Here is a 26,276-nt window from a genome sequence, read left to right on the forward strand (position 1 = left end):
GGTTACATGTAAATCATCCACTGTCAAACTAAATTTACTGCCATAAAAAAAATCTATTTCATATCAATATGATTATCACACATGTGTATATGCTATAATCTAAAATTTTTGCATTGCCAAACAAAACCTTATTAACATGACCTAAAAGGAGTATACTAATTGAATGATTATAGCACATGATGGAACGATTTAACAATCGTTTAAAAGTGAGAACATCATCATGTGATGAGGTGTCGACCACTGGCCACTAACAGTGACTCGCTGCCATGGTGGGCCAAGAGTGATAGATTTTTTTGGAGCACCAACTGTAAGTAATTGAGAATGGCCACTTCATTCATGTCGATCTTCTCCATCACGTTCACGTGGTAGTTGGGAAATCTCAACTACCATTCAAGTTCTACCTTAATTAATATATATCGTTTCTTTAATGAATTATAAAATATCTAACACAAACGTTGTTCAATAAGTTTAGTTAATTTGTGTGTTATTTAGGTAAATTAAGCAACCTCACACCCACCCATGTTTGGCTTTTTAATTATCATAACATATTATATTTTTAGATAAACGTACAAATTTAGGATTTTTTTAGAGCTAGTATTTGTATTACAATTATTGTTATTATTATTATTATTATTATTATTATTATTATTATTATTATTATTATTATTATTATTATTATTATTAATAATAATAATAATAATAATAATAATATTATGTTAAATTAAAATTTTGCTAACTATTTTAATAATTTAAATATATTAATCTACAATAATTTTTCATATTTAAATATATTGGTTTAAAATATAATTAAAATACAATATTATATAAACTCAAATTTTCTAAAATTAGCGTAACTGAAAAAACAATCTCTAAAATTATATATCCAATCTTAAAATAAAATTTAATATTATTGCTCTATTAGGCTGGTAGTCTATTTAAACCATGTTAAATTACTTACTTAAAGAACTTAAAATAGAATTTGAACTCTTTGTAAGTGAAAGAGTCGTATATTCAATGTCTTAAGATTTTTTTTAAATATATGTCTTTCTTACAAGGTGGTGGTTAGACGACGTGTCCCATTGAAGTGTCTATGACGTGGTAAGGATGTCAACATCGGTACAGGTGTATATATGTGAATGAAAAAATTTCTACTTGAGGGGAGCATAAAAATCAATGGACTCACTAAAGTTGATGAAAGAATATTTGTAAAAGGCGTGGGTGATTTGGAATTTTGACTTCTTAAAATTGTTCGCTCTAGAGTTCCAAAATCGCAGATTATTTGTTAATTGCCATCAGTAAGTCTCTCACTAAAGTGTTATTTTATTGTTTACTACCAGCATCTTCAGGTTGTAGGTTGCAAGATATGCTATTTTTGTTGAAATGTAATCCAAATTCAACTTAGTTTAGTTTAAGTTTTATTTGGTTTGCGTTTGAATTGGGGTTAGTGTATATAAACCCAATGTTAGTTCAACTTGTAACACTTAAACATTTTGAGAAATTGAGTTTGAAGAAAAGTTGGTCACAAAATTTTGTTAGAGTTTCTCTCTATCTCTCTCTGCAAATTCTTTCTCTTCATTTTCAACCTTGTGCATCAATGGATTCGTAACTCTAACAATTAGTATCCCGAGCTCCGGTACGATTCTCAGGAAAACACAAGTGTACGTGAGGTGTGTGATTGATTTCGTTCCTCAAATTCACACTTAATTGAAGATCAAAATTGGAGAGATTCACATTTCTTGATTCTCAGGGTTTGGGAAACACAAGTGTGGGTGATAATTGAGTGATTTACACAAGAACGAAGATGAATGACGGAAACGGTTGCTTGAATACAAAGCTGTCAGTATTCAACATAAATAATTGGAATCGGTGGTCGGTTCAAATGAGTGTGTTATTTGGCGCTCAAGATGTTCTTGATCTCATTGATGACAATTACACGTTGGTTGCATACAATGCAACAAAAGCACAAAGAAATATGCAACGTGAAACGAGGAAGAAGGATCAAAAGACATTCTTCTATATCCATCAGTGTGGGGATACAATGGTGTTTGAGAAGATTAGTGACTCGACGACGGAAAAGGTAGCGTGGGACACACTTGTGCGGTGCTATGGTGGTGACACATTAGTGAAGAACTTAAAATTGTAGTCCCTACGCAAGCAATACGAGAATCTCAGCATGAAGAACAATAAAAAGGTATTTGACTACATCTCTAGAGTTATTGTGGTCATGAATGAGATAAAGGCTTGTGAAGAAACACTCTATGAACAAATAATCATTGAAAAGGTACTAAGATTAATTACTCCTCGGTTTGATTACTAGTTGTAACTATAGAACACTCTAAAGGCACTAGCACCATGAGAATTGAAGTGCTACAGTGTAGTTTAAAGGTACAAGAGTTGTGTATGACAGAAAGAAACTCTGAAAGAGAAACAGAACACACTCTGAAAGCTTCTTTTGTCAAGAAGAACAAGAAGCAAACATGGCTAGAGAACAAGAAAAAAATGGTGGTGTTGCTCAAAAGTCATAAGTCATAAGTCTCCAATCTAGGTGAGAAGGTATAGGACTCTACTTGACATGACAATAAGCATGTTTAAAGAAAAGAACCTACCTAACACATTTTGGGGTGAAGCTATTGCCACATCAGCATATGTGCTCAACAAATGTCCAACAAAGAAGTTAAGGGAAGTAGTTACTCTAGAGAAGTGGATAGGAAGAAATCAAAGTGTGAGCCACTTCAAAGTGCTTAGTTTTGTATGTTAGAAACACGTACTGGATGCTACTAGAAGGAAATTAGAGATTCTGACTCTGAAGGAGAATCTGCCTCTGAAAGAGATTCAGACTCTAAAGGCGAGTCTGAGTCTGAAGGTGAGTTTGAGCCTGAAGGTGATCATGAGTCGGAAGGTAATCATGAGTCTGAAGGTAATCATGAGTCTGAAGGTAATGTAACCTTTTAAGGTAATCTAGCCTCTAAAGGTGGTCCTGTCTCTAAATGTGGCACTGCCTTTGAAGGTGGAGATTTCGAAGGTTGACATGGCTCTGAAGGTGGACTTACGCAGTCTCAAATAACTTAAAGAATTAGACAGATACCAAGGAGACTTGTAGACTTCGAGCTGCTGCATGATACTGATATTGAATCTGAAGGGCAAGAATATAGCGTGCCATGATGGTGGAATATGAACTTGTCAGTGTCAATGAGGCAATCAAGAAGAAAGTATGGATGGAGGCCATGAAGGTCCATCGCGATAAGAAGTTTATGTGTTTCAACCTCCTGGGTTTGTGATAAAGAATCAGGAAGGGATGGTGTACAAGCTACATAAAGCCTTGTACGGGCTTAAGCAGGCTCAAAGGGCTTGGAATATGGAAATTGATTTGTTTTTTAATCATCAGGGATACAAAAAATGTGAAATGGAGTATGGTGTGTATGTGCAACATACCTCTAATAACAATTTGATTCTGGTGTGTCTTTATGTTGATGATATGGCTCTAACAAGGAGTTGTATTTCTAAGATAAACAAGTTAAAAAATGTGCTAAAGAATAAATTTGATACGAGTGACCTTGGAAACATGATATATTTTTTAGGGATGGAGATGTTACACTCTGAAAAGGGAATCATTGTGCATCAACTGAAGTATGAACTTGAGTTACTAAAGAGATTTAATTTGGTGAACTATAAATCTGAAATCACACCTGCATAAATAGATCATAAACTGGATTCTGATGCTGATGGCGAGGATGTAGATGCTATAACCTTTAAATAGTTGGTTGGCTATCTGAGCTATTTTTGTAACACTAGGTCTAACATATGTTATGCAGTTGGATGGAAAATAGGTCACATTGCCAAATTGCAGTTAGGATACTCAAGTATGTCAATGGAACTTCGAGGCATGGAATTATGTTTCCATATAGAGTGTTAGATGATGCCGAGCTAGTATGGTATTCATAATCAGACTGGTATGGTGACAGAGTTGACATAAGAAGCACTAGATGATATTTTTTTATATATCTATGAGCTCATATTTCATGGTGCTCCAAGAAGCAAACAATGGTTGCATTGTCAACCTGTGAAGCAAAATACATTCCTGGAGCATTATCAGCTTGCCAGGCTATTTGGCTTATGAATTTGCTGCAAGAATTGAAGTTTAAGATGAGCAAACTAGTCAGATTGATGATTGATAACAAATCTACCATAAGTCTTGCCAAGAATCTAGTGCTGCATGGAAGAAGCAAGCACATTGACACAAAGTTCCATTTTATGCGCAATCAAGTTCAACATGGAGTGCTTGAGGTTGTTCACTGTAGAACTCATAAGCAACTTACGAATGTGTTGACCAAGGCAATCAAAACTGAGCACTTCATCACTTTGAGGGATGAAATTGGTGTTGTTGATTTTAACTTGAATATGAATTAAGGGATGATGTTGAAATGTAATCCAAATTCAAGTTAGTTTAGTTTAAGTTTAATTTGCATTTAAGTTTCATTTAGTTTGCATTTGAATTTGGGTTAGTGTATATAAACCAAAACTTAGTTCAGTTTGTAACACTTAAGCATTTTGAGAAACTGAGTTTGAAGAAAAGTTAGTTACAAAATTTTGTTACAGTTTCTCTCTCTACAAATTCTTTCATCTTCAACCTTGTGCATCAATGGAGTTGTAACTTCAACAGTATCCATCTTGAGGTGGACCCACGTTAGTTATCATTGGTGTTTGAAGCTCATAGTATAAATGAAGGGGTCCAAGAGCCTTGACTTCTGAGGGATGTTAGATAAGGATTTCTAGAACGCATGAGGAAGTTGTGAGACCTTCCTCCTGAAGTTTTAGAGAATGTTAGTATCTACCTTGACTTACGTGGTCCTTTATATAAGGGTCTTATTAGGATTTCTAAATACCCACAATCTTAGTTTTACATGGTGTCTAAAACGGAAAAAAATGTCAGAATACAATTTGTTGTATCATCTAACTGTTCTTTTTTAGCTACCTTCTTGGATCAGGTTTATTTATGCTCCACATATCTTAGAACATTGTATTGGGCAACTAATATTGAAGTCAGGGCCGACCCTGGGCCAGGCAACCAGGCCCACGGCCCAGGGCCTCAAAATCGGGTGAAGAGTAAAAAAATTTAATAGATATTAAGTAATAAATAAAATGCTTGCTAATGATATAACAAATTGCAGTTATAGCTGAGTGGTAATTATCTTTGTCTTGCAATAAGCAAATCCTGAGTTTGAGACTAATAAGGAACAAATTTTACAATTCAATTTTTTAACTTTTATTTTATGAATCACAATGGTTGCCTTATACTCTCTCTGGCCTTATTTATAAGCAAAGATTTTTTTTTTTTTTAAAATTTATTGAGTAATGAATGTATCTGGTATATTAGGGAGTATATAACACTAGCATAACAATTCAATTTTTTAATGATTGCCTTATATATATATACCACTAACATATAAAGGTGTTTAATGATTTTCACATTTTCACATAACTTCTAAAAAAATATTGTATTAATATAAACTAAAAAGAAAATCATATATGTATCTGATGAACCTTTTCAATTTTTTAAAAATACATTTTGAATAATATATGTTAATCATATTTAATTTACATTTAAAAAAATTTATCATATGAAAAATTCATTTATTATTAAATTCATATAATAAAATTTAATATATTATTATTATTATTATTTAAGTTTAGTTCTATTATTTTTTATTTTTTTTATAAAAAATATATTATTAAATTTTATTTTATAATAATAAATTAAAATATAAGAAATTTAGTATTTGCTCGATCCTCTAAAATATCGGGATCGGTCCTTATTGAAGCTAATATTTTTCCCTGTGATATAAATATCTTTCCTTTTTAGACTCAGTAACTAAGTTGGGACTAAGGGTGAGAATAGGCTGGGCCGAGTTAAGCTTTGTCAAATCTGAGTCTGGCCTGCTAAAAAATTTAAAGCATAAGTCTGGTCTGTAGCTTGTCATAGGCTTATTTTTGGCCTGAGTCGGGCCTTTTCGAAGGTCTGATTGACCTATTAGCCTACTTAAAAGCCCATATCATTTGAACATAAATAAATAAACAATTAAACTAAAGTTTAACTAGACTAGAGAATAAAAAATATAATGAAACTGAATGTTTATTTTGCATTGACTTATTCGAGCTTATCTAGTAGCATAAATTTTGTGAGATGATTTGTTTGAGAGAACTTACGAAAACACCATATGACATTATCCATAGGATTTCCTTTAACTTGTTTTCATAAGTTCTTCAAGATAACTAAGTTTTACATTTGTATTTTAATATAAATTATAAAATATAATATAAAACAATAAATTCATTCATATTTATTAAAATAGGTCGGCCTGATAGACTTATAAGGCTTTTTGTATGGCCTTTGGCCTAGCCTATTTAACTAAATAGGCTTATAAAAAAGCCTAGGCCTTTTCTATTTAAGAAAAAAGTCTGGCCTGACCTTGGCCTGTTGTTATTCATGAATTTCGACTTCCTATTTGTAGTAAGATTTGGAGGTATTTAAGTCCATGATGTGAAAGATTAAGTCAAATAGATCCTTCAGTCGAAGAGCCTTCGACATAATTGGAACATAGTCGAAGGTGAGAGTTTCTTAGGCATTATACTTGAAAGAAAAGACTTAGATATATTTATTTGTATCTTGGTTAGAAGTTGGTTAAAGTCGAGACTAACAAATAAGATCCGACAGTTTCTTCTGAGACACGTGGAAGTCTGATAGGCGAAGGCTGCATGTTATGGACATATGGTGGTCCATGCTTAGTCGACCGTTAGGGTAGGTACTAGTCAGAATACCTATATAATTAGCAGCAATGTTTGTAGTTTTAGGGGTCCGCATTTTTACATTACAAAAGAAAACTCTTAATCTCTGTGTCAAAAAGTGAGAAATAAGTGTCATTTCTGAGAATGTACGTATGCGTACCGTTTTTCATTTTCATGCAATAAATTTACTTCATTCTAAAAAGTTCATGTTACTTTTAAGTTTCATAATCTTTTCCAGTCATTTACCTTTAAATTCCTGCATTTTATCTTTTACCCTTTTTAATCACCGAGCATAAGTAAGACAATTACAAACCTTACCAAAAACATATTTAGCACAATAAAGTTTTAGGATTCGCTAGTTGTTCCTGCAAAGTTTTAGGGTTCGCATTTTTACATTACAAAAGAAAACTCTTAATCTCTGTGTCAAAAAGTGAGAAATAAGTGTCATTTCTGAGAATGTACGTATGCATACCGTTTTTCATTTTCATGCAATAAATTTACTTCATTCTAAAAAGTTCATGTTACTTTTAAGTTTCGCAAACTTTTCCAGTCATTTACCTTTAAATTCCTGCATTTTATCCTTTACCCTTTTTAATCACCGAGCATAAGTAAGACAATTACAAACCTTACCAAACATATTTAGCACAATAAAGTTTTAGGATTCGCTAGTTGATCCTGCAAAGTAACCTTTAATGAGAGACTGACGGTTGTTTACCAAAATTATGGATAAACACTTATGTAGGTTAGGCCGTAGGCCCCTGTTAGTTGGTCTGACCTATTTCCTCCCTTAATTGTGATCGAGATCGACTAGAAATACTATACATTCTTGAGTATAGTTTACTTGAAGTTAAAGCATTTCAAAATTTTCTACATGTCAAACATTAAAATAAAAATTCATAGTGCAATCTTTCCGTTAGAAAAATTTTCAACTACCATTTTTTTTTCCTAGAAATCAAAGGAAGAGTGATGAAATTGAACGCGGAAGAATAACTAGGAATAGATGAAAGATGTAAGGTTAGTGAAAATTCACTCAAAATTGAAAAATACTTCAAAATATTATAAAGGGACTCTAAGAAAGCCAAAATGAATAGTCACTAACTAGTAAAAAAATAATGAAAACACGAAATTTCTTAAGACAATAAGATTCATTTTGATTTTCTTCTTTATTTTTTTCTTCTTTCTTTTCCATTCTTTCTGTCTCTATCTTAATTTTATTCTCTCTCCTTATTATATTTTATTTTTTAATGATGAATGAGAATAAGATTAAAAGAGAGATAGAGAGAATGAATACCAAAATAAAGAACACTGAAAAAGAAAATTCAAGTCCGTTTTTATATATATATTTTCAAAATAATTCTTAAATGTTAAATCGTAAGAATTTTCCGACAAATTTTAATTTTAGAAACAAGACATGAACATTTAAAAATTATTTTAATATTCAAAAATTATTGTGAATGCGCGCAGAAAAATTGTAATAACTACTTGTGATTAATTTCAATACTATTAGCAAGTAAAATATGAGGGGTATTCTAGATATGTGACTACTTATTCAAAACATTGGTCAAGTATAATAGGAAAATTCATGTAAACTTGCATTTTACTTGGTAGAAAATGGCTCCCGGTAGACTTATAACAAATGTGGAACAAGTCCACAGAGGCATGTATGACTATAACAAATGTAGTCCATTTTATAAAATATGATTTTGATTCTGTTAAGTTTTTAAATTCCAAATTCACCAATTTTTTTTTATATAAATGATAAATAAATAATGCAAAGACTTCCCTCATTAAAAATTTTCCTTTATGAAAAGACTGTGCAATTTTGTCACTATTTGCCACACTTGTAATTGGATTAGTTTGTATTAATTTATTTTGTTTAGTAGTAAGAATTAAAGTATTAAAAAAATTGTTGATAAAATTGTTGTTTTTTTTTAAAAACCCACTTAAAAAAATCAAAATTGTTCTATATTAAAAGATATGCTCTAAGAACACATCTTAAAAACTCACATATAAAAATTTATATTAAAAACAATAAATAAATAAACATATTATATATTATATATTTTAAAAAAAATCAATTTCAAATTCTCTGATTAATTTTTAACATGTGATTCGCCACGTAATTTACAGTGTTATCTCTTTTCATTTACACAAAGAGTTTAATAGATACACTGACAATTTATATTGTTTTAATTAAAACATTATTCCTTCATGTTAAACAAATAATTTAAATTTTTTAATCTAATTAACCTAATTTAACATAATACAAAATCGTCATTAATTAAAATTATAAAATTAATTTATACAATCAATAAAATGATCTATTTTCTCTTGCACAAAACAAAAGAGTATAATTTAAAACAATCTTTTATTCAAAATTTAAAACAAGGCCAATCGAGGTTGATTTTGAATTGAATTCAGAAAAAAAACACGTGACACACATGCAATGCAATAAAACAATATTATTTATTTAAATTTAATAATAATAATAACTACCATGTCGTGCAAGGCATGCAATGCACGAGTACTACTTCTTTAAATAATTCTTTAATCTAACTTAACACGATTAATATTTTAAATAATCTCTTTATAATTTTTTTTCTATAAACATAATTAATTGTCCTCTAAATAAAATCATTTAAAAAGTACTATACAAACAAAACAGTACTCTAAAACTTTTTGATAAAGTTTAAAATTTAATATACAATCACAATAATATATTATAGGTCAACCGTGCAATAGACAAATTAAAAACGAATTCTAATTAATTTTATACTCATTTTGTTTTTTCATTATATTCTAATAAATTTGTAAATAAATTATAAATATATGTAAAAATTTGAAGAGAATGTTGTATTAATATCTAAAAACTTCAAATACATTTATTTATATATAAATTACTGCAAATATTAAAAAACTATAAATATAAAAAGTGGATGTACATAAAGAGTAGTTAAAACAGATGTGATTAACTAACTACTAGTAATTTTTAAGGAAAAAGGAGATAAGCGTAGTATCTGTATACCCATTAATTAAGGCAACGATAGTGGGCAACATTATCACAAACATTTTTAATACAAACATTATTGACGTTCACAACACTCCACCCATCCATTTTTTTCTTGTTGCCCATTCCAATCAACCACTATTTCTAATTCCTAATGCGGTTTTCAAGTCTCATCAAATCTTATTCCATTCAATTTCATCCAACCAATTCAAAACACTAAAAAAAACCCAAACCCATTAAAAATTAATATTCCCAAAATACCCTCTCACTAACCCTTCTTTGTTTGGTTTTCCTCTTAAAACATCAAAGCATCAAAGTCGTGATTGACTAGGCTTGTGGGTCCCACGCCAACTGACCCGGACTCCAAGTTTTAATTCAACTCAATTGAATAAATTAAAATAGGAAAAAGCAGCCGCTGGTATTTAAATTTTCCTTTTTTAAAAATTTTAAAATATAAAAATAGAAAAAAAGTGAATAATTTAAAAACAAAAAAAATCAATGTTGTTTGATAAGCTAAGAATTCGGTCCCACGCGCCTGCGTCGTCAGCATCATTACTTTCTCTCTCCTCTTTCTCTCTCTCTCCATTGTCCCCCTTATATATAAAGCCTTCGATTTCTCTTCAAACCCACCGTGTCAACTCGTGTTCAAACTCACACAAGTTAATAAAACGCCACCGTTTTGCTTTTTTAATTCTCTTTTATTTTTTTAAAATAAAAAATGGCTGATGAAAACAGTTGCAAGAAGCGGTTACGCAATGACTCGTCCGAGTCAGAGATTGAATCGTCCGAGGCAAAGCGACTCAGAGAGGATTTGCTTGAGTTCTTGAACGATTCCGATCCAACTCCTTCGACTCAAGAGCTTGATTCTGTTATGAAGAGCTTACAGGATGAGATCTCCGCGTCTTCCACTTCTAATTCCATCTCCATCCGTGTGACGTCAGATTCCGGCGAGTCTCAGGCTCAGATCGGGTATCTTCTGGAAGCTTCCGATGATGAACTCGGGCTTCCACCACCGGGATATCCTTCGGTTCATGAAGTTCGTGAAGTTCATGAAGAGAAGAAAGATGAAACTGATTTGGCTCGAGTTTTGTCTGACTCGTCCGGGATCGGTGAGTTATGGGAGTTTGAGAACCAGATCCCGAGTTATGACTCGTTTGATTTAGGAAACAGATTCGAAAGTTTTGGTTATGACTCGTTTGATGGGATTTTTAACCATTCAGATGTGTATTATGACTCGAACGAGTTTTCTGACTCGTGGCGGCACGGAACCTTGCCGGCACAATAGAAATTATGAAGGAAAAAAAATTTAAAAAGGAAAAAGGAAATTTTTTTTTCCTTAATTAATCTATCTAATGGGATTTTTAAATTTCTTAGATATGTAAATTTTTAATTTTTTTGCTACTACTTTTTGTTCCCTTTTATTTGGACTAGGCTAGATAAAAGGGGATTATAGAATATATAATTATGAAGCTATGGATCATGCAACATGCGTTCATGGTGATGAAAATGGTTGTTTATTTATTTCTTCAGAATTATTAATACTTTTTATTTGAAGTTAAAAAATAAATGACAAAAATAAAATAAGAGGAAGAAATAAATTATAGTAGCACTTATATAGTTGTTTATATTTAAATTGATCCAATAATACAAAAAACAAAGGAAAAAAATATAAACTTAAGCATAAATTTGCTTTAAGTACTACTGGTCTTTTACTTATTTTTGTTTTTCTAAGCATAAATTTAATGGAATATTGTTTAAGGAACATAATTAATAAGGTGGAAATTAAAAAAAACTTATTAAACTAGACTATTTATTTATATATAGAAAGATGAAATTAATTAAACCCCATGGATCTCTTAAACATATAGAAGATTTTTCTCAATTAATTGAGAATTTGAGATTTTCTAAATTAATTTATAATTTAATTGAAGATTTTTTCAATTAATTAAAAAAATCTTAAATTAATTAAGTTTGATCCCAAATTAATGGTTAAAACATGCCAGAAAGTTACAAATTTATTAATTGAGAAAATTTCAAATTAATTTTTCAATTAATTATAAAATCTCAAATTAATTAAGTTCATGAAATCTTTCGTAGATGTATCTACGAATCTCAATTAATTAGAAAAATTTCACGTTTCAGAATATTTTAAGAAGGGGTTCCGTAGATGCATCTATGAAAAAAATTAAAAATTTTTTAAAAAATATTTTCGGAGAACCATCTATGAAAACACGAGGGTAAATTTGTCAATTCGATAGTGTGCCTAAATGGTATGGGATGGTGTGAGAAATTTTATTAAAGATAAAGGGGAGGAGTAAAAACCGCCTATTGGATCTGATTTTTTTCAACCAAAATGCGTATATAAATTATAATACTTTTTCTTAATGCATGAGATGTTGTATTTGTCTATTGTTTATATATTTTTTAATAAAATTAGTGCAATAGTTGAATTTATACATTTTTTAATATGTTTTATAGTAATGGATTATCATTTTTCTCTATTTTTTATCAACTATCTAGCTATTAATGGAAGATGCCACCATTCAACCCAAAATGCCATTCACTCTTTTAAAATTTACAAAGCGAAAAGGGTATAAGAGTATATTACATAAAGATCAATATAATCATTCTCTCCATTCATTAAAGTGTTGACACTTGGCATTACAAAATCACTTTCTCATTTCAAATTATATTTTCCCACCTTTTTCAAATTAAATTAATTATATCTTCCACTCTCTCTATTAAACACTCTACACACTTCATAATTTTCATTTTAATTTTTTTCTCCCTCAATTTTTTTTTCTTTTTTCTTTTTCTAACCATAAATAAATTAATAAATTAAATCTTTTTTTAATTGAACGAAGAGGAGCACGAAAAAATTTACTCAACCGAAAACATAATTATTTTATGATTATTAAAAAAAATATTTATAATTATTTAAAAAGTTATTTTCAAATGTCTATTTACTGACGGACCACTATCAACAAAATATCTTTTTTATTTTAATTAACAATTATCTTTATTTGAGACACAAAATTCTTATTTCCAAATGTCAATTTTTTTTCCATCTACTATCAAGCCATTAAAAAAGAAGTCTACCATTCTACCCAAACTACAATGGCGGAGCCAGGAATTTTAAATAACCTAGGCAAAAATAACTAATTGTACTGTACCATTGGTTATTCACCTATTTTAGTTTTTACACCCTATTTTTAATAATTTTGTCCAAAAATCAATGGTTAGATTGAGGGAATATAAAGAAGACAACTAAATGAAAAGTATATGGGGAGTGGGAGAATAGAGTGGGTGTGCAATTAGAGCATTAAGCCCAAAGAGAACAAATAGAACATCAACTTTAATTAAAAAAAATCAATTAATCTTACCAATTATAATATCAATTTAAAAATAATTTAAAAAAAAAAGGAGATAATGGGGCGCCTCCCCCTATTATATCTCTTAAATGGTTTTATTTTTGTTTTTTTAAAGAAGAAAAAAAAAAGAGAAATTAAATTAAATCAAATTGTTGCAAGAAAATAGGCATTTAAACAACCAATAAAGAATCAACACAAATTTAATGGCAAGAAACTTAAATAAGGAAAAAATATTGAGATCAACAAACTTCACGTGATAATTGTCATTCTAGGAATTCTTTCTTCAATTGTTATTTCAATTAAAAACTTAACTAAAACAAAATCAATGAAAGAAACTCTCTCTCCTAAACCAAGCGCGCCCTCTAAGCTTCCTTCACCGTCGCCATGCTCTCTTCTCTAAACCTAACCAAAACTCAAAGGAAAAAAACTTAAATCTACACTAACTGAACAATATCCCATTCAAAATCAAAATTCGGCAACAGATTTAAACAAACTCGCATCCGATATTGCAAAGTGGTGTACGGATTCGTGAAGAACCCCGAGCCCCCAAACTCTGATGAAATCAACGTAGAAACAACAAGCAACAACATCAAGCACAAAAACTCAACAAACAGAAAAAACAGCATGGCTAAAAGGAAACACAGATGAAAGATTCAACAACCGAAACCGCAATATCGAAGCCTTAAATTAGTTTTCACACCCTGTTTTTACTAATTTTATCTCTGATTTTGTCTAAAAATCGACTATCAGATTGGGAAAAATACAAAGAAAGTAGGGGTTGAGCCCGGGCGCGTACCCAGGCTCGCTGGGCTATAAAACCGCCCCCGCCAAACTATCCTTTTTATTTCAGCAATTTACAAAGCAAAAATGACTAAATTGTCTTTTCTTTTCTTTTTTATTTTTTAAACATAAATTAATTAATAAATTTAATCAACATAACTATTAAAAATATTATTTTCAAATGTCAAAATTATTCATAATTATTAAAAAAATATTTTCAAATGTCAATATTTTTATTTTCTCACCGAAAACTAACACCAAAATACATTTTTTATTTAGCAATTGTTTTTACTTGAGACACAAATTTCTTATTTTCAAATGTCAAAATTTTTATTTTTCTCACGGGACACTATCAATAAAATATCTACATATTTTTTAAATAAAATCTATATCATAATATATAAACTTGTAACAGGACACGATTAGTTAAATTCATACAACTTTTTTTTTTATAAATATTACTTTTAATATACATTTGAGTATAAAACCATCATACAAAATTATTCTAACCTATACAAATACCTGAATATCATCATTCTTTATACAATTATATTTATCATTTATATTATAAATATCTAAACAAATTATATATATATATGCCGCACGGGTGATTTACTAGTTTACATCAAATATATTGTAAAATGTCCAAACGTGAATCACACGTGTTTAATCATTAGATTTTACTATTTTTTTCTTGATCAATCTGTACCCTACAACAAATATTCAAAAATTATCATCTATCCTTTTATTAAAATGATAAATATTGATATTGTTAGTATTATGCAATTGCAAACCATGGATCTCCTTGTCAAGCCATTTCTTAATCCTTTTATGAGCTATCAAAATTCGAGTCATGATATAGAGAACTATATACCTATTTTTTTGGTAGAAAGAAATTTTGACACAAATATATATTTTTAAATATTTAATTTGTTAATAAGGTGATAAAAATATGTTAAGAAGGTGATAAAAATTCATGTTGTAAACAATTGTGATTGCACTTGTAAGAAATATCTTAGTGATAATCCGGGTTACAAAGATGATCACAAGAGTGCTTACGTGCTCTAAATATTTCAAATTAATAAATGATCTTTTAACTTTTAAGGTTGAAATATGAATAGGTAATTTCTTTGGTTAAATAATTTACCATTTTCCCAACAAGTATGCGGGAGTACGAGGATGACTGATCCTTCTTTCTAATTTGGAGGGATGGTTTCCTCTTTTACCAAGAGGAGCAAAAGCGACATTCTCTTGAAAAATCACTTTTTCTACGTAATGGCAAGGAGATTAGGTGGTAGGCATGAGTCTAGATCGGGTGACCTGAGGTCGCGCTCGCCCATTCTCCCAATGACCTTTCATAATTTCTTTGGGCTTTTTAAGCTAAGAGCTACATCTCTCCATGTCCAATAAAATCATCTCAATCCACAGTCCCTCAAAAAAAGGTGAAGTGATTAAATTAGATATGCAATGATTTCTCTAAAACCTACGGCGGTGAGTCCCTAAATTGTTACTTAGGGGCATGACCCTCAAGTGCTGTTTGGGGCGAGTGAAATTTCTTTTCCTTCTAGGGTTTTCCCTAGTTTATGTTTTATTGCTTGTCAATTTAGTATTTTGGTGTTTTTGTCGTGATTGAGTCTCATCACATAGTTGCACATTCTAGGGTTTAATGCTAAATCATTTTTATGCATGCATAAATCAAACTATTTTTCTTAAAGTTAACACATTATATTCCTAATCAGTCAATTAGTGGGAGGTTTGGATCAAGAAACACATTAGAACTTAATTCAAATTGTGCCAAGTCTCGATTGCACCAATACTTTATTTTTGTTAAAATTTTAATTTTTTGAAGTGTATTCAAATCTAAAAATTGGCTAACTCGAATCAAATTGAATGTGAGAAATCAAATTTTATTTCTAAGTGTTAGATTTGGATCATAGAAAAGTGTGACTCAAATAAATATGGACTTTGAAAAATAGGATTTTTCATTTGAGTGTTTCATTCGAATCAAAGAAAAGCCTGACTTGAATCAAGGAGATTTTGATTCGAATCATAAAAAATCTTGACTTAGATCAAATTTTGATTGTAAATTTTGGATTTTGGCTATGTAATCTTAATTCGAATCATGGGTTTGTATGACACGAGTCATAAAAAGATAGAAGCAATTTTTTTTTGGTTGTTGATTCTTGATTTAAATCATTCACTCTTGACTTAACTTATTCCATTTGCTCCTGACTTGAACCAAATGGGTATTATCTCTCATTTTTGTGCCATATCTCCAACACATACATACATAATTTTTCCAAATTCCTCTCATAACATTCTATGATTTAGAACACACAACACATTTTTCTCTCTAACTTTCAAGAAACATTTTGAGTTTTATTTTTACCTTGCAACCAGAATTTCTCTTCATCTTCAACCTATAGCTTTTGCCATTGTTGTTTAGATTAAATTTTCAACCTTTGGGAAGAGATTTTATTGGGGAGGTTCGTTTTGTGATTAATGTTTTGTGAAGATTTTAAGATTTCAGGTTGACATATTTTTGTGGTTGTGGCTAGGATTAAAATCCAGTTGTGAAAAGGAGCTTTTTTCTCCAAGATTACTTTGGTAGAACTGCGTGGAATCTACTATGGACAGACAAGGAGTTTCTATTACCTTCATACAAATCAATGATTAGTCAAGGAACCGGTATGACTTAAGAGAAGTGGTTGAGGAACGAACGCTTGGAGCAGAAATTTTGAATTTGGAAGGTGGAAGTCAAGATCGAGTAAAGATCTTGGAGAGATCAATTTCATACGTTGTATACATTCAAAGATAAGATTCAAATTGAATATTGTTTAATTTTCATCATTATCTTGAATCTATTGACTGTATTAAAATACTCTGTTAAAATTGACAAAATCATAGTGGAAGACTACAAATTATCAATAAGAATCCATTGGAGAGTGGGGTAGGCACTAAGCGAGGACAAACATGTTGAACCACTATAAATCCAAAATGCTCTCTCTCTCTCTCTCTCTCTCTCTCTCTCTCTCTCTCTCTCTCTCTCTCTCTCTCTCTCTCTCTCTCTCTCTCTCTCTCTCTTATATTTTGGTTAGAATCATATGTTTAGATTTAACGTTTTCTTAGATATTGCATGTTGTTAGGTTTTACCGCACTCATAGTGATATCATGAATAAAATTAGGTCTGTGTTAGATTAAGGTCTTAAACATTAAAAATTTTACTTTTGATTAAATTTGAAAAACTATAAAAATATATTTCTTATTTAATCATAAAGTTTCGATTTATTCATCTCGTGTAAAATTAATTTAAGTAAATTAAAGCTTTGATTGATTTAGTCTCTTCATCTTTTGCTCACTATGTTTTAAGTTTAAGTGTATACTACGATAAATCCTAACATATATTTTGTATGAAAAATTCGTTGTGCCAGACGATTTTACTATTGAAAATTTAAAAATTTACGGTATTTGCGACCGGAAATTTTAAAATTTATGGTATTTGTTATTGGAAATTTTAAAATTTCCGATATTTTCATTCACTAATTATCATATCGGAAATTTTAAAATTTCCGGTATTTCTATTTAAAAAAAATGCTATTTTCCTTATATTTTTAAATTTTGCAGTGAAGACTAGAGGCAAGGACAATTCTGTTGCGGGACGGGTCACATATAGAGCAGCTGCTCTTGCTCGAGCTGCTGATGAGGCGCAGACCTCAGAGTTATGAGCTGGACATCTTTTTTATTATATAATCTTTTTTGCTAGTACATGTTTCGAGTAGATAAAGAAAATAACATCAATAACAAACAAGTATAGTTAACAAACATTAGATGACAAACAACAAACAGTACTTCGAAACATGAAAGCCAAGGTACTAATGGATGACTCTGGATGTTTTAGACACTTCATTATGTCGTCCACGGATCTTCGGATCTGCGCGTCCAACTCGATCAGACCTTTAATTATCCTACAGCGAAATGATTTCCACATGGCCTTCACATCTTCATCATTCTTCAACTCAATTAAGTTGTATTTCATCCTTCCATGTGTATCAATCCAATCCTCCCGAAACTCGATCTTTGTCACCCTTCTGTTATCGGATTCAGACAGAAAATTGTTCAACGTTTCGTTCAAGGTGGCAAAGGATTCAGTGTCATCTGGAATCTTGGTTTGAACAGCAGGGTTGCAGCCATTGAAATACACAGATACTGTTATCAAATACTGAGGAAGAGACATTTTGTTGAGATATGTTATCCAATAACCCTAAGACCCCGATTTATACAAATGGTGTTGCATTCTAGACCACACATATGTGTCGGTGCAACCAGAACCTTCCAAAAGTGTCGGCAAAATCTCAACCGTTGAAAAAATCAAATATTGAAACATATCGAAAATTTCAGTTATACTGAAATTTCCGGTATTGTCCGAAAAATTTGAAATTTACGGTACACCTGAAATTTCATTATAATTGAAAAATTTTGGTATGTCGTACCGGAAATTTTATCATAACTGAAAATTTCGGTTTGTCGTACTAGAAATTTGATAGGATATATCGAAAATTTCGTCTGAATTTTTTTTATCTCATCAAAGATAAAATTGAAATAAAAAAAGAGAATTTCTTTCATAACCCCCCTATGAGGGTGACCCCAGCGAAAATCCCTAAATACCCCTACTTCGGAAATTCATTTTCGAAATAAATTTTTTTCTAGATTTTTCCAGAGTTCGGAAGTGCACTTCCGAAAACATCAAATGAGGTGTTTCGGAGATGCATTTCTGAAAACACCCATTTTTAGGAATTTCGGAAGTACACTTCCAAAAAAATCATGCTTTGTAAACTGTTTAGACAACATCCAGATCCAGTGTTGTGGTTTCAATTTTACAAACAGTAACACGCCCGTGCCATTTTCTTTCATTTAAGAGTAGCATTGGTAGATGTGGTAGGCGCAGCCGCAGTACCCGCCACTGGTTTTCCGTGGGATTCCGGTGTTTCTCTCGAACTCAATGTTTCATGTTTGGATGCTGCATATGTTCTTGTTTGTATATAAAATCTAGATCTATTATTTATGATATCAATCAATTATTAAACTGAATCTATGGTTTTTGTTTTTAATTTCATATGGTTTATGTCATGGTTTTTGTTCAATTTCATAGATTTTAGTTTTCGGAAATGTATTTCTGAAACACCAAAAAACACTCTCATTTGATATCTTCGAAAATGCATTTCTAAAATTTGGAAAAATCTAAAAAAAAAATTACTTTGAAAATGCATTTCCAAAATAGAAATATTTTGAAATTTTCGCTGCAGAAAACCAAAAAGGTAGGAGTCAATAAAAAAATTCTCATAATAAAATATGAAAGGTAGGATGTATAATATGAGGGGTGGCAAGAAGGTTTCTCTACTTCTGTGTACGTACCCATCGTCTCTGACTCGCTCTGTCAATCACAATTCCACTTTTGACTCGTCCGAGTCAACCCGCACCCTCACTTCATGCATGGAACTTCACACCCACTTGATCAAGTTTGCATTTTCCCGCCACCCAAATCTCAGAAAACATTTGACAACACTCTATTCTAGCTCTCGTTGTTTTGGGCATGCCCGTAACCTGCTCGATAAAAGTACTGAACCAAGTACAGTTGTTTCTTGGTCTGCATTGATATCTCGCCATGTGCAAAATGGGTTTCATAAAGAGGCCTTATTGGCATTTAATGACATGTGTACATTGGGACTTAAGTGTAATGAATTTACTTTCCCAAGTGTTCTCAAAGCATGCTCAATCAAGAAGGATTTGAATATGGGGAAAAAGGTTCATGCCATGACTGTGGTCTCAGGGTTTGAGTCTGATGCTTTTGTTTCCAACACTTTGGTTGTTATGTATGCTAAATGTGGGGATTTTATTGATTCTAAGAAATTGTTTGGTATGATTTTGGAGCCGGGTGTTGTTTCGTGGAATGTCATGTTTTCTTGTCATGTGCAGAGTGATTTCTTAGGTGAAGCTGTTGATTTATTTAAACGAATGCTTGAGAGTGAAGTAAGACCTAACGAGTTCAGTCTTTCGATTATATTGAATGCCTGTGCTGGATTGCGGGATGGGAGTCTTGGAAGGATGGTTCATGGTGTTTTAATAAAGCTTGGACATGGTTTGGATCAATTTTCTACGAATGCGTTGGTTGATATGTATGCTAAAGCGGGGAGGATTGAAGATGCTGTTGCTATTTTTCGAGAAATTATACACCCTGATACTGTTTCTTGGAATGCAGTTATTGCTGGTTGTGTTCTTCATGATTATAATGAGTTGGCTTTGATACTGTTGAATGAAATGAAAAAGTCGGGAACTTGTTGTCCCAATGTGTTTACATTATCAAGTGCCTTGAAAGCTTGTGCTGCAATGGGGTTTAAGGATTTAGGTAGACAGATACATTCTTGTTTGGTAAAGATTGATACTGATTCAGATTTGTTTGTGGCTGTTGGGCTAATAGATTTGTATTCCAAGTGTGAGATGATGGATGATGCAAGAAGAGCTTATGATTTGATGCCAACAAAGAAGGATAGTATTTCATGGAATGCTTTGATCTCCGGTTACTCGCAGTGTGGTGATGACTTACAAGCAGTCTCACTTTTTTTCAAAATGTGCCATGAAAATATTGAGTTCAATCAAACTACTTTGTCGACGGTTCTTAAATCTGTGGCCAGCTTGCAGGCAATTAAGGTGTGCAAGCAAATTCATACAATTTCTATAAAGTCTGGAATTTATTCGGATTTCTATGTTATAAACAGTCTTCTTGACACTTATGGAAAATGTAGTCATATAGACGAAGCATCTAAAATATTCGAAGAGCGCACTTGGGAAGATTTGGTGGCTTACACATCCATGGTAACTGCATATTCTCAGTATGGGGATGGGGAGGAGGCTTTAAAGCTATATTTGCAAATGCAGGTTGCAGACATCAAGCCAGATCCGTTTGTCTGCAGTTCTCTTTTAAATGCTTGTGCAAACTTGTCGGCATATGAGCAAGGGAAGCAACTACATGTCCATGCCATTAAGTTTGGATTTATGTCTGATATTTTTGCCAGTAATTCTCTTGTTAATATGTATGCAAAATGTGGAAGCATAGAGGATGCTGGTTGCGCCTTTTCCGAGATACATCAGAGAGGAATCGTCTCATGGTCTGCAATGATTGGAGGGCTGGCTCAACATGGACATGGTAAAGAGGCTCTTAAGTTGTTCAATCAAATGCTTGAAGATTGCGTGTCACCAAACCATATTACATTGGTCAGTGTTCTCTGTGCATGTAATCATGCCGGTTTGGTAAATGAAGGGAAACAATATTTTGAAACAATGGAAGAAAAATTTGGAATCAAACCTACACAAGAGCATTATGCTTGCATGATCGATCTCCTTGGAAGATCAGGGAAACTAAATGAAGCAGTGGAGCTTGTGAAATCCATTCCATTCGAAGCTGATGGATCGGTTTGGGGTGCGCTTCTTGGTGCTGCAAGAATCCATAAAAATGTCGAACTTGGTAAGAAAGCTGCAGAGATGCTTTTCGCTCTTGAGCCAGACAAATCTGGTACTCATGTTCTCCTTGCAAACATTTACGCCTCAGCAGGGATGTGGGAAAATGTTGCGAGTGTTAGAAAGGTTATGAAAAACAGCAATGTGAAGAAGGAACCTGGCATGAGTTGGATTGAGGTCAAAGACAAGATACACACTTTCATTGTCGGAGATAGAAATCATTCTAGAAGTGATGAAATATATGCTAAATTGGACGAATTAAACGACCTTCTAAGTAAAGCTGGATACAGTCCCGTCACAGAGATTGATATACATAATGTGAACCAAAGTGAAAAGGAAAAGCTCTTATATCATCATAGTGAGAAACTTGCTGTGGCTTTTGGGTTAATAGCTACACCACGTGGAGCTCCAATAAGAGTAAAAAAGAATTTGAGAGTTTGTGTTGACTGCCACACTTTTCTCAAATTTGTATCTAAGATTGTTTCAAGGCAAATTGTTGTTAGAGATATTAATAGATTCCACCATTTTAAAGATGGAACATGTTCTTGTGGTGATTATTGGTAATATCATTAAGATGATGAATCATTCATTATATACACATACATGGAAAATGCTGATTCTTACCAACTTGATTGTAAATCAAGCATACTGATGACACGGTGGTAACAGTGTGGAAAAAATCAAAGACAGAAGAAATTGGTGAAAGGAAACGCTCAGCATTGCCATCTTCCTTGATCATGACAACACCACCGTATCCAACCTCACTGGTCTTTCCGATGCAAAGACGACATTGCCTGATTTCCAGTTGTTGCGGGATAATCATTCAATTCTTTTTTGTGGAGTGTTCTGTATGTAGGGGAAGGAGTGTGAGGCGGTGATTGATATTATGGGGCAGTTCTGTTGGCCCTTTGAGAGCCGTTGGTCAATGAAGGGCAACGGTAAGGGAATCAATTTTGTTGTATAAATTTTATCAATTAATTCAACTTATGTACTGATATTTCAGAAGTGTTCTCAAACTGTTTTTGTGAGGATTATGTACTTCCAAGTTCCATCTTACATCCCTATTGCTTGTAAAACAATTAGAAAGGGAGGTTCAATAGCTTAATAGATTGTTATCAGACAGAGGAGTACCACTTCAAGACCACACTGTCTCTCTAGGCCAATGTGAATGTGAGTGTCTTCAAAAAAATTCACTGGCTTACAAAATTACAAAATTTGTGAATGTATCTTTTAGAATTCTAGGATAAATTTCCCACCTTTATGTATGACCAATACACAGTATTGTTGTTGAGTATAATAACTCAGAACTGTAAATGTTAGTTTTATCTTAATTCTTAAGTACCATGAAATAAGTTTATTCATTTATTTGGTGTTGGGATCAAAATCAAATGGCATCTTATTTAGTAGGACAAAGATATTTTGTCTACCCTCAATTGGTTAAAATGCATTCATCACTCATTTGTCATTGAGGTTTGTTTAACACTTTCTTGTCAATATATCAGTTTGCTTACTTAACCTTGTGCAGTCTACGAAACTTGAAAATCAATTTCATTCTGTTTGTTTAGGATATATGCCATCATTTATTCATGAACAATGTGAGACTTAGAATATTTTTGATTAACACACATAATTTTCTGATAATGACTAAAGAAATTTTTTCAAAACCATCTCCATATTAAAATATTGACATGTTCCAATAGTTACTGTAGTTGTAATTGTACTGTTCTAAAAACACCACTTTTATTGATATTTCTTCATAAATTGAAAATAAATCTTCACCGAGGGAAATAACTCTCACTTCTTCTCTAGTCATCCTTTATCCATGTGATTTTCCAAGTTTATTTTAAATTTATTACTACCAAATTCAAAGCAAATAGTCTTGTCCATGAAAATGGTTTTATGAAATTGATATGCCATGCAGTTATTTTTTTTTGTCTGTAAACAAAGTGGAATAAACCCTAGATACACACAACCGTAAGTATTGTGGTTCGAATTCCGATAATGATGTCTAATATAATAATATCGGTTTTTGTCAGTTGAATTAGTATTTATGAACTATGTCATGCAACTTTTAAAAGACAAATATTATGTTTGGTAACACGGCGGGCCACCACTACCACACGTTTAAGGCCTTTTCACCGTGATTTTGAGAAGTTGGTATTTATAGCTTATGTCATCGTGATTTCCACCATAATTTTAAAATTTTCAAACACAAACAAAGAAATAGTAATATATTTAAAGTCTACAAACCAAAATTCACGAGTCTTGTCTCCTCAACAGAAATTAAAAAATAAATAAAAATAGAGCTACTACAAATGATGCTAATACTAATACTAAATTCCAAGTAAAACAGCATACAAAATTTCATTCCAAGTATCAGGAGCACCAGCCAGACACCAATGACTACAATCATCATAAGAAGTCCCTAGTCCAGTGTATATAGAAGGGTGACCATCTATCCTCAATTGTGTTTGCAAAGTAATGTCAAGCCAATAAACATCACTTTTCATGTTACTCAAAACATTCTTAACAACCTCTACACCAGGATAACTTGGTCTTGTTCCTTCCTCTGGCTCAGTCCGTCCCATACAATCATTTTCCCTTAAAAAATTCAACAACCATTATAAGTCGTGTTAAGAAATATTCCCTCTGATCCTATCTATAAGAAAAAAATGTACTCATAAGTAGGACTAGAGGGGTTATATTTTACGAAGAATAGTTAAATCTAAACTAAACTAACCCTGCATGTGCTGCAGCAATTCCTTGAAATATAACACTAGTCTTTGATGGATCAATGTTAGAATCAATCCAATTAGACCAAGTGGTTAACCCAATCTTAAAAGCTTCCATCTTATCCATGCCTTCTATTATCTCATTTCCCAATTGAAAAAATCTGTCAAAATCAAAGAGTAACATACATTTAATTCTCTTTATCACAAATTTTGCTGAAATTATTGTAAAAGTTTGTAGCTAAAAACTTTCCTACGTTTGAGTTTTTCCGGTGTGAAACCACCAATGATAGGTATTGAAAATCAAAACATCTCCATGCCACAAATTTCCAGAACTAATGGAATCAAGCTTTAAAATTCTTCCTTTTCCGATATCACGAAACGTATCCACTAAGTAACCATCTTTCACCCACATTATTGAAACTTCATAGTCCTATATAACACATAATAGTAACAACAGAACAAAGTTATAAATTAAGCTAATTAATAAATTAAGTTTCGAAAATACTGGAACTAAAGAAGAATACCGGAAATGAGAACATAGAAAGATGTTTGGTTATTCTTATCAAAGTGTAATTTGATTCTGGAACGGAAATGTGAAGCATGCAAGCGAGTGATTGCCACATATTGTCACTTATAGAATCTCCTATAAATGTTATATTCTTCCCTCTATATGTCTTTAAGAATTTCACACCATCAAACCTGATAATCAACATCACTAGCTATAAATAACAGACACAGAAAACATGATACTGACATGGACACATTTTTTCAGAGATTTCGATGTTATGGAAAACAGTAATAATGTTACCTTGGAATATCACAATCAAAAGGTTTCCATCGATATTTGAGGTAAACGTGATCAATTCTACCATTTTTGAGACAGTCATATCCTTGAACAATGAAAGGACAATCACTTGAGGCATCATAAAGAGGATAGTAAGGATCATCAACAACCCATTTTCCATTAGAATAATCACAATTATTTAATTGGTTTTTTTGGAAGGCATTGACATGAACATGGTAGAGTGAAGGTGTTACTACTATCCACAGAACAAGAACAAAAGTCTGTGGTAGAAGATGTAACAAGAAATCAAATGTCATTTGAAACTGTCTGAAATCTTTTTCAGATCATGATCAAATGCCATATGTATAGGTGGGAATGTAATAACAATAACATTGATCCGTTAGTTACGTGATAGTGTCAAATGTTTTATTGAAAATAAAATTATTAATAATTAAAATATTTAAAATATATATTAATAATATTTGTTGTAAATCACAAATTAGTCTTTAAAAGTGTTAATTCGATTTATTTATAATTATTTCATATTATATATGAATAATATTAGAGTAACTTTTTTTACATGGATATTATGAACTAATATAAAAAGATAGAAAAGCTAAATTTAAATAGTCACCCACGATTTACAAACTTTAAGACTTGTGTTATAAGACCCATAGGTTGTCATTATTATGAACTAATAAATTAGTCAATAGTTTTATAGAACACTTTAAATAGATATATTTAGATTATGAATCTTTTAAAAATGCTTATCATATCGAAATGTCAAGTTGATACATATATTTAATTATTTACTATTAACTTACTTTTGTTACATTTAACTACTTATTGTCAATAATTTAACTACTCATTATCAATTTAATCTTTGAAAGGACTCTTAAATTCAACCTCTTTCGGTCTGAATAAATTAAGTACCGTAAAAGTAAGGTAATAGTCTAAGAGTAGGTTCGGCCTTGTGCAGGAGCAGACTCTAGGAGCAGACTCTACGGCACAGGGTCCAAAATTTCGGAAGACCTCAACATTTTTAAAAGTTCAATTTTTTATATTAATATAAATAAATATTAAAAAATGTTATAAAAAATTTAATAAATTAAAAAAATGCTATGATAAAAATCTAATACATTAAAAAAATGAGATTAATCAAAATCAAAATAATTATAATTAAATATTTTTTATTATTATATATTTATACTTTTGATGTGTTATTTTTAATTATAATAATTATATTTTTCAAAAAAAGATAGGCCTTTTTTTTTAAAAATTAGAACAGGGCCTTCGGTTTGAATGAG

The 26,276-nt window shown here is 31.4% G+C and overlaps 4 protein-coding genes across 4 annotated transcripts; 2 read left to right on the forward strand and 2 right to left on the reverse strand.

Moving 5' to 3' along the window:
- Positions 1-10,404: 10,404 nt before the first annotated feature.
- On the forward strand, positions 10,405-11,388 carry LOC131609949 (uncharacterized). Its single transcript, XM_058881791.1, has one exon. It carries the CDS (start codon positions 10,509-10,511, stop codon positions 11,073-11,075), a length of 567 nt encoding a protein of 188 aa, XP_058737774.1. The 5' UTR covers positions 10,405-10,508; the 3' UTR covers positions 11,076-11,388.
- Positions 11,389-17,755: 6,367 nt separating this feature from the next.
- On the reverse strand, positions 17,756-18,175 carry LOC131646265 (uncharacterized). The gene has a single exon (XM_058916360.1). It carries the CDS (start codon positions 18,173-18,175, stop codon positions 17,756-17,758), a length of 420 nt encoding a protein of 139 aa, XP_058772343.1.
- Positions 18,176-18,772: 597 nt separating this feature from the next.
- On the forward strand, positions 18,773-22,839 carry LOC131642640 (pentatricopeptide repeat-containing protein At5g04780, mitochondrial-like). Its single transcript, XM_058912865.1, has one exon. It carries the CDS (start codon positions 19,291-19,293, stop codon positions 22,015-22,017), a length of 2,727 nt encoding a protein of 908 aa, XP_058768848.1. The 5' UTR covers positions 18,773-19,290; the 3' UTR covers positions 22,018-22,839.
- A 947-nt stretch (positions 22,840-23,786) lies between these two features.
- On the reverse strand, positions 23,787-25,286 carry LOC131646277 (protein trichome birefringence-like 42). The gene is made up of 5 exons (XM_058916366.1): positions 24,994-25,286; positions 24,710-24,884; positions 24,440-24,615; positions 24,194-24,346; positions 23,787-24,054 (listed from the first exon to the last, which is right to left on the reverse strand). Exons 1-5 carry the CDS (start codon positions 25,284-25,286, stop codon positions 23,787-23,789), a joined length of 1,065 nt encoding a protein of 354 aa, XP_058772349.1.
- Positions 25,287-26,276: the final 990 nt, after the last annotated feature.

The sequence above is a fragment of the Vicia villosa genome, linkage group LG1 (genome assembly GCF_029867415.1).
Source record: "Vicia villosa cultivar HV-30 ecotype Madison, WI linkage group LG1, Vvil1.0, whole genome shotgun sequence".
NCBI lineage: Eukaryota > Viridiplantae > Streptophyta > Magnoliopsida > Fabales > Fabaceae > Vicia > Vicia villosa.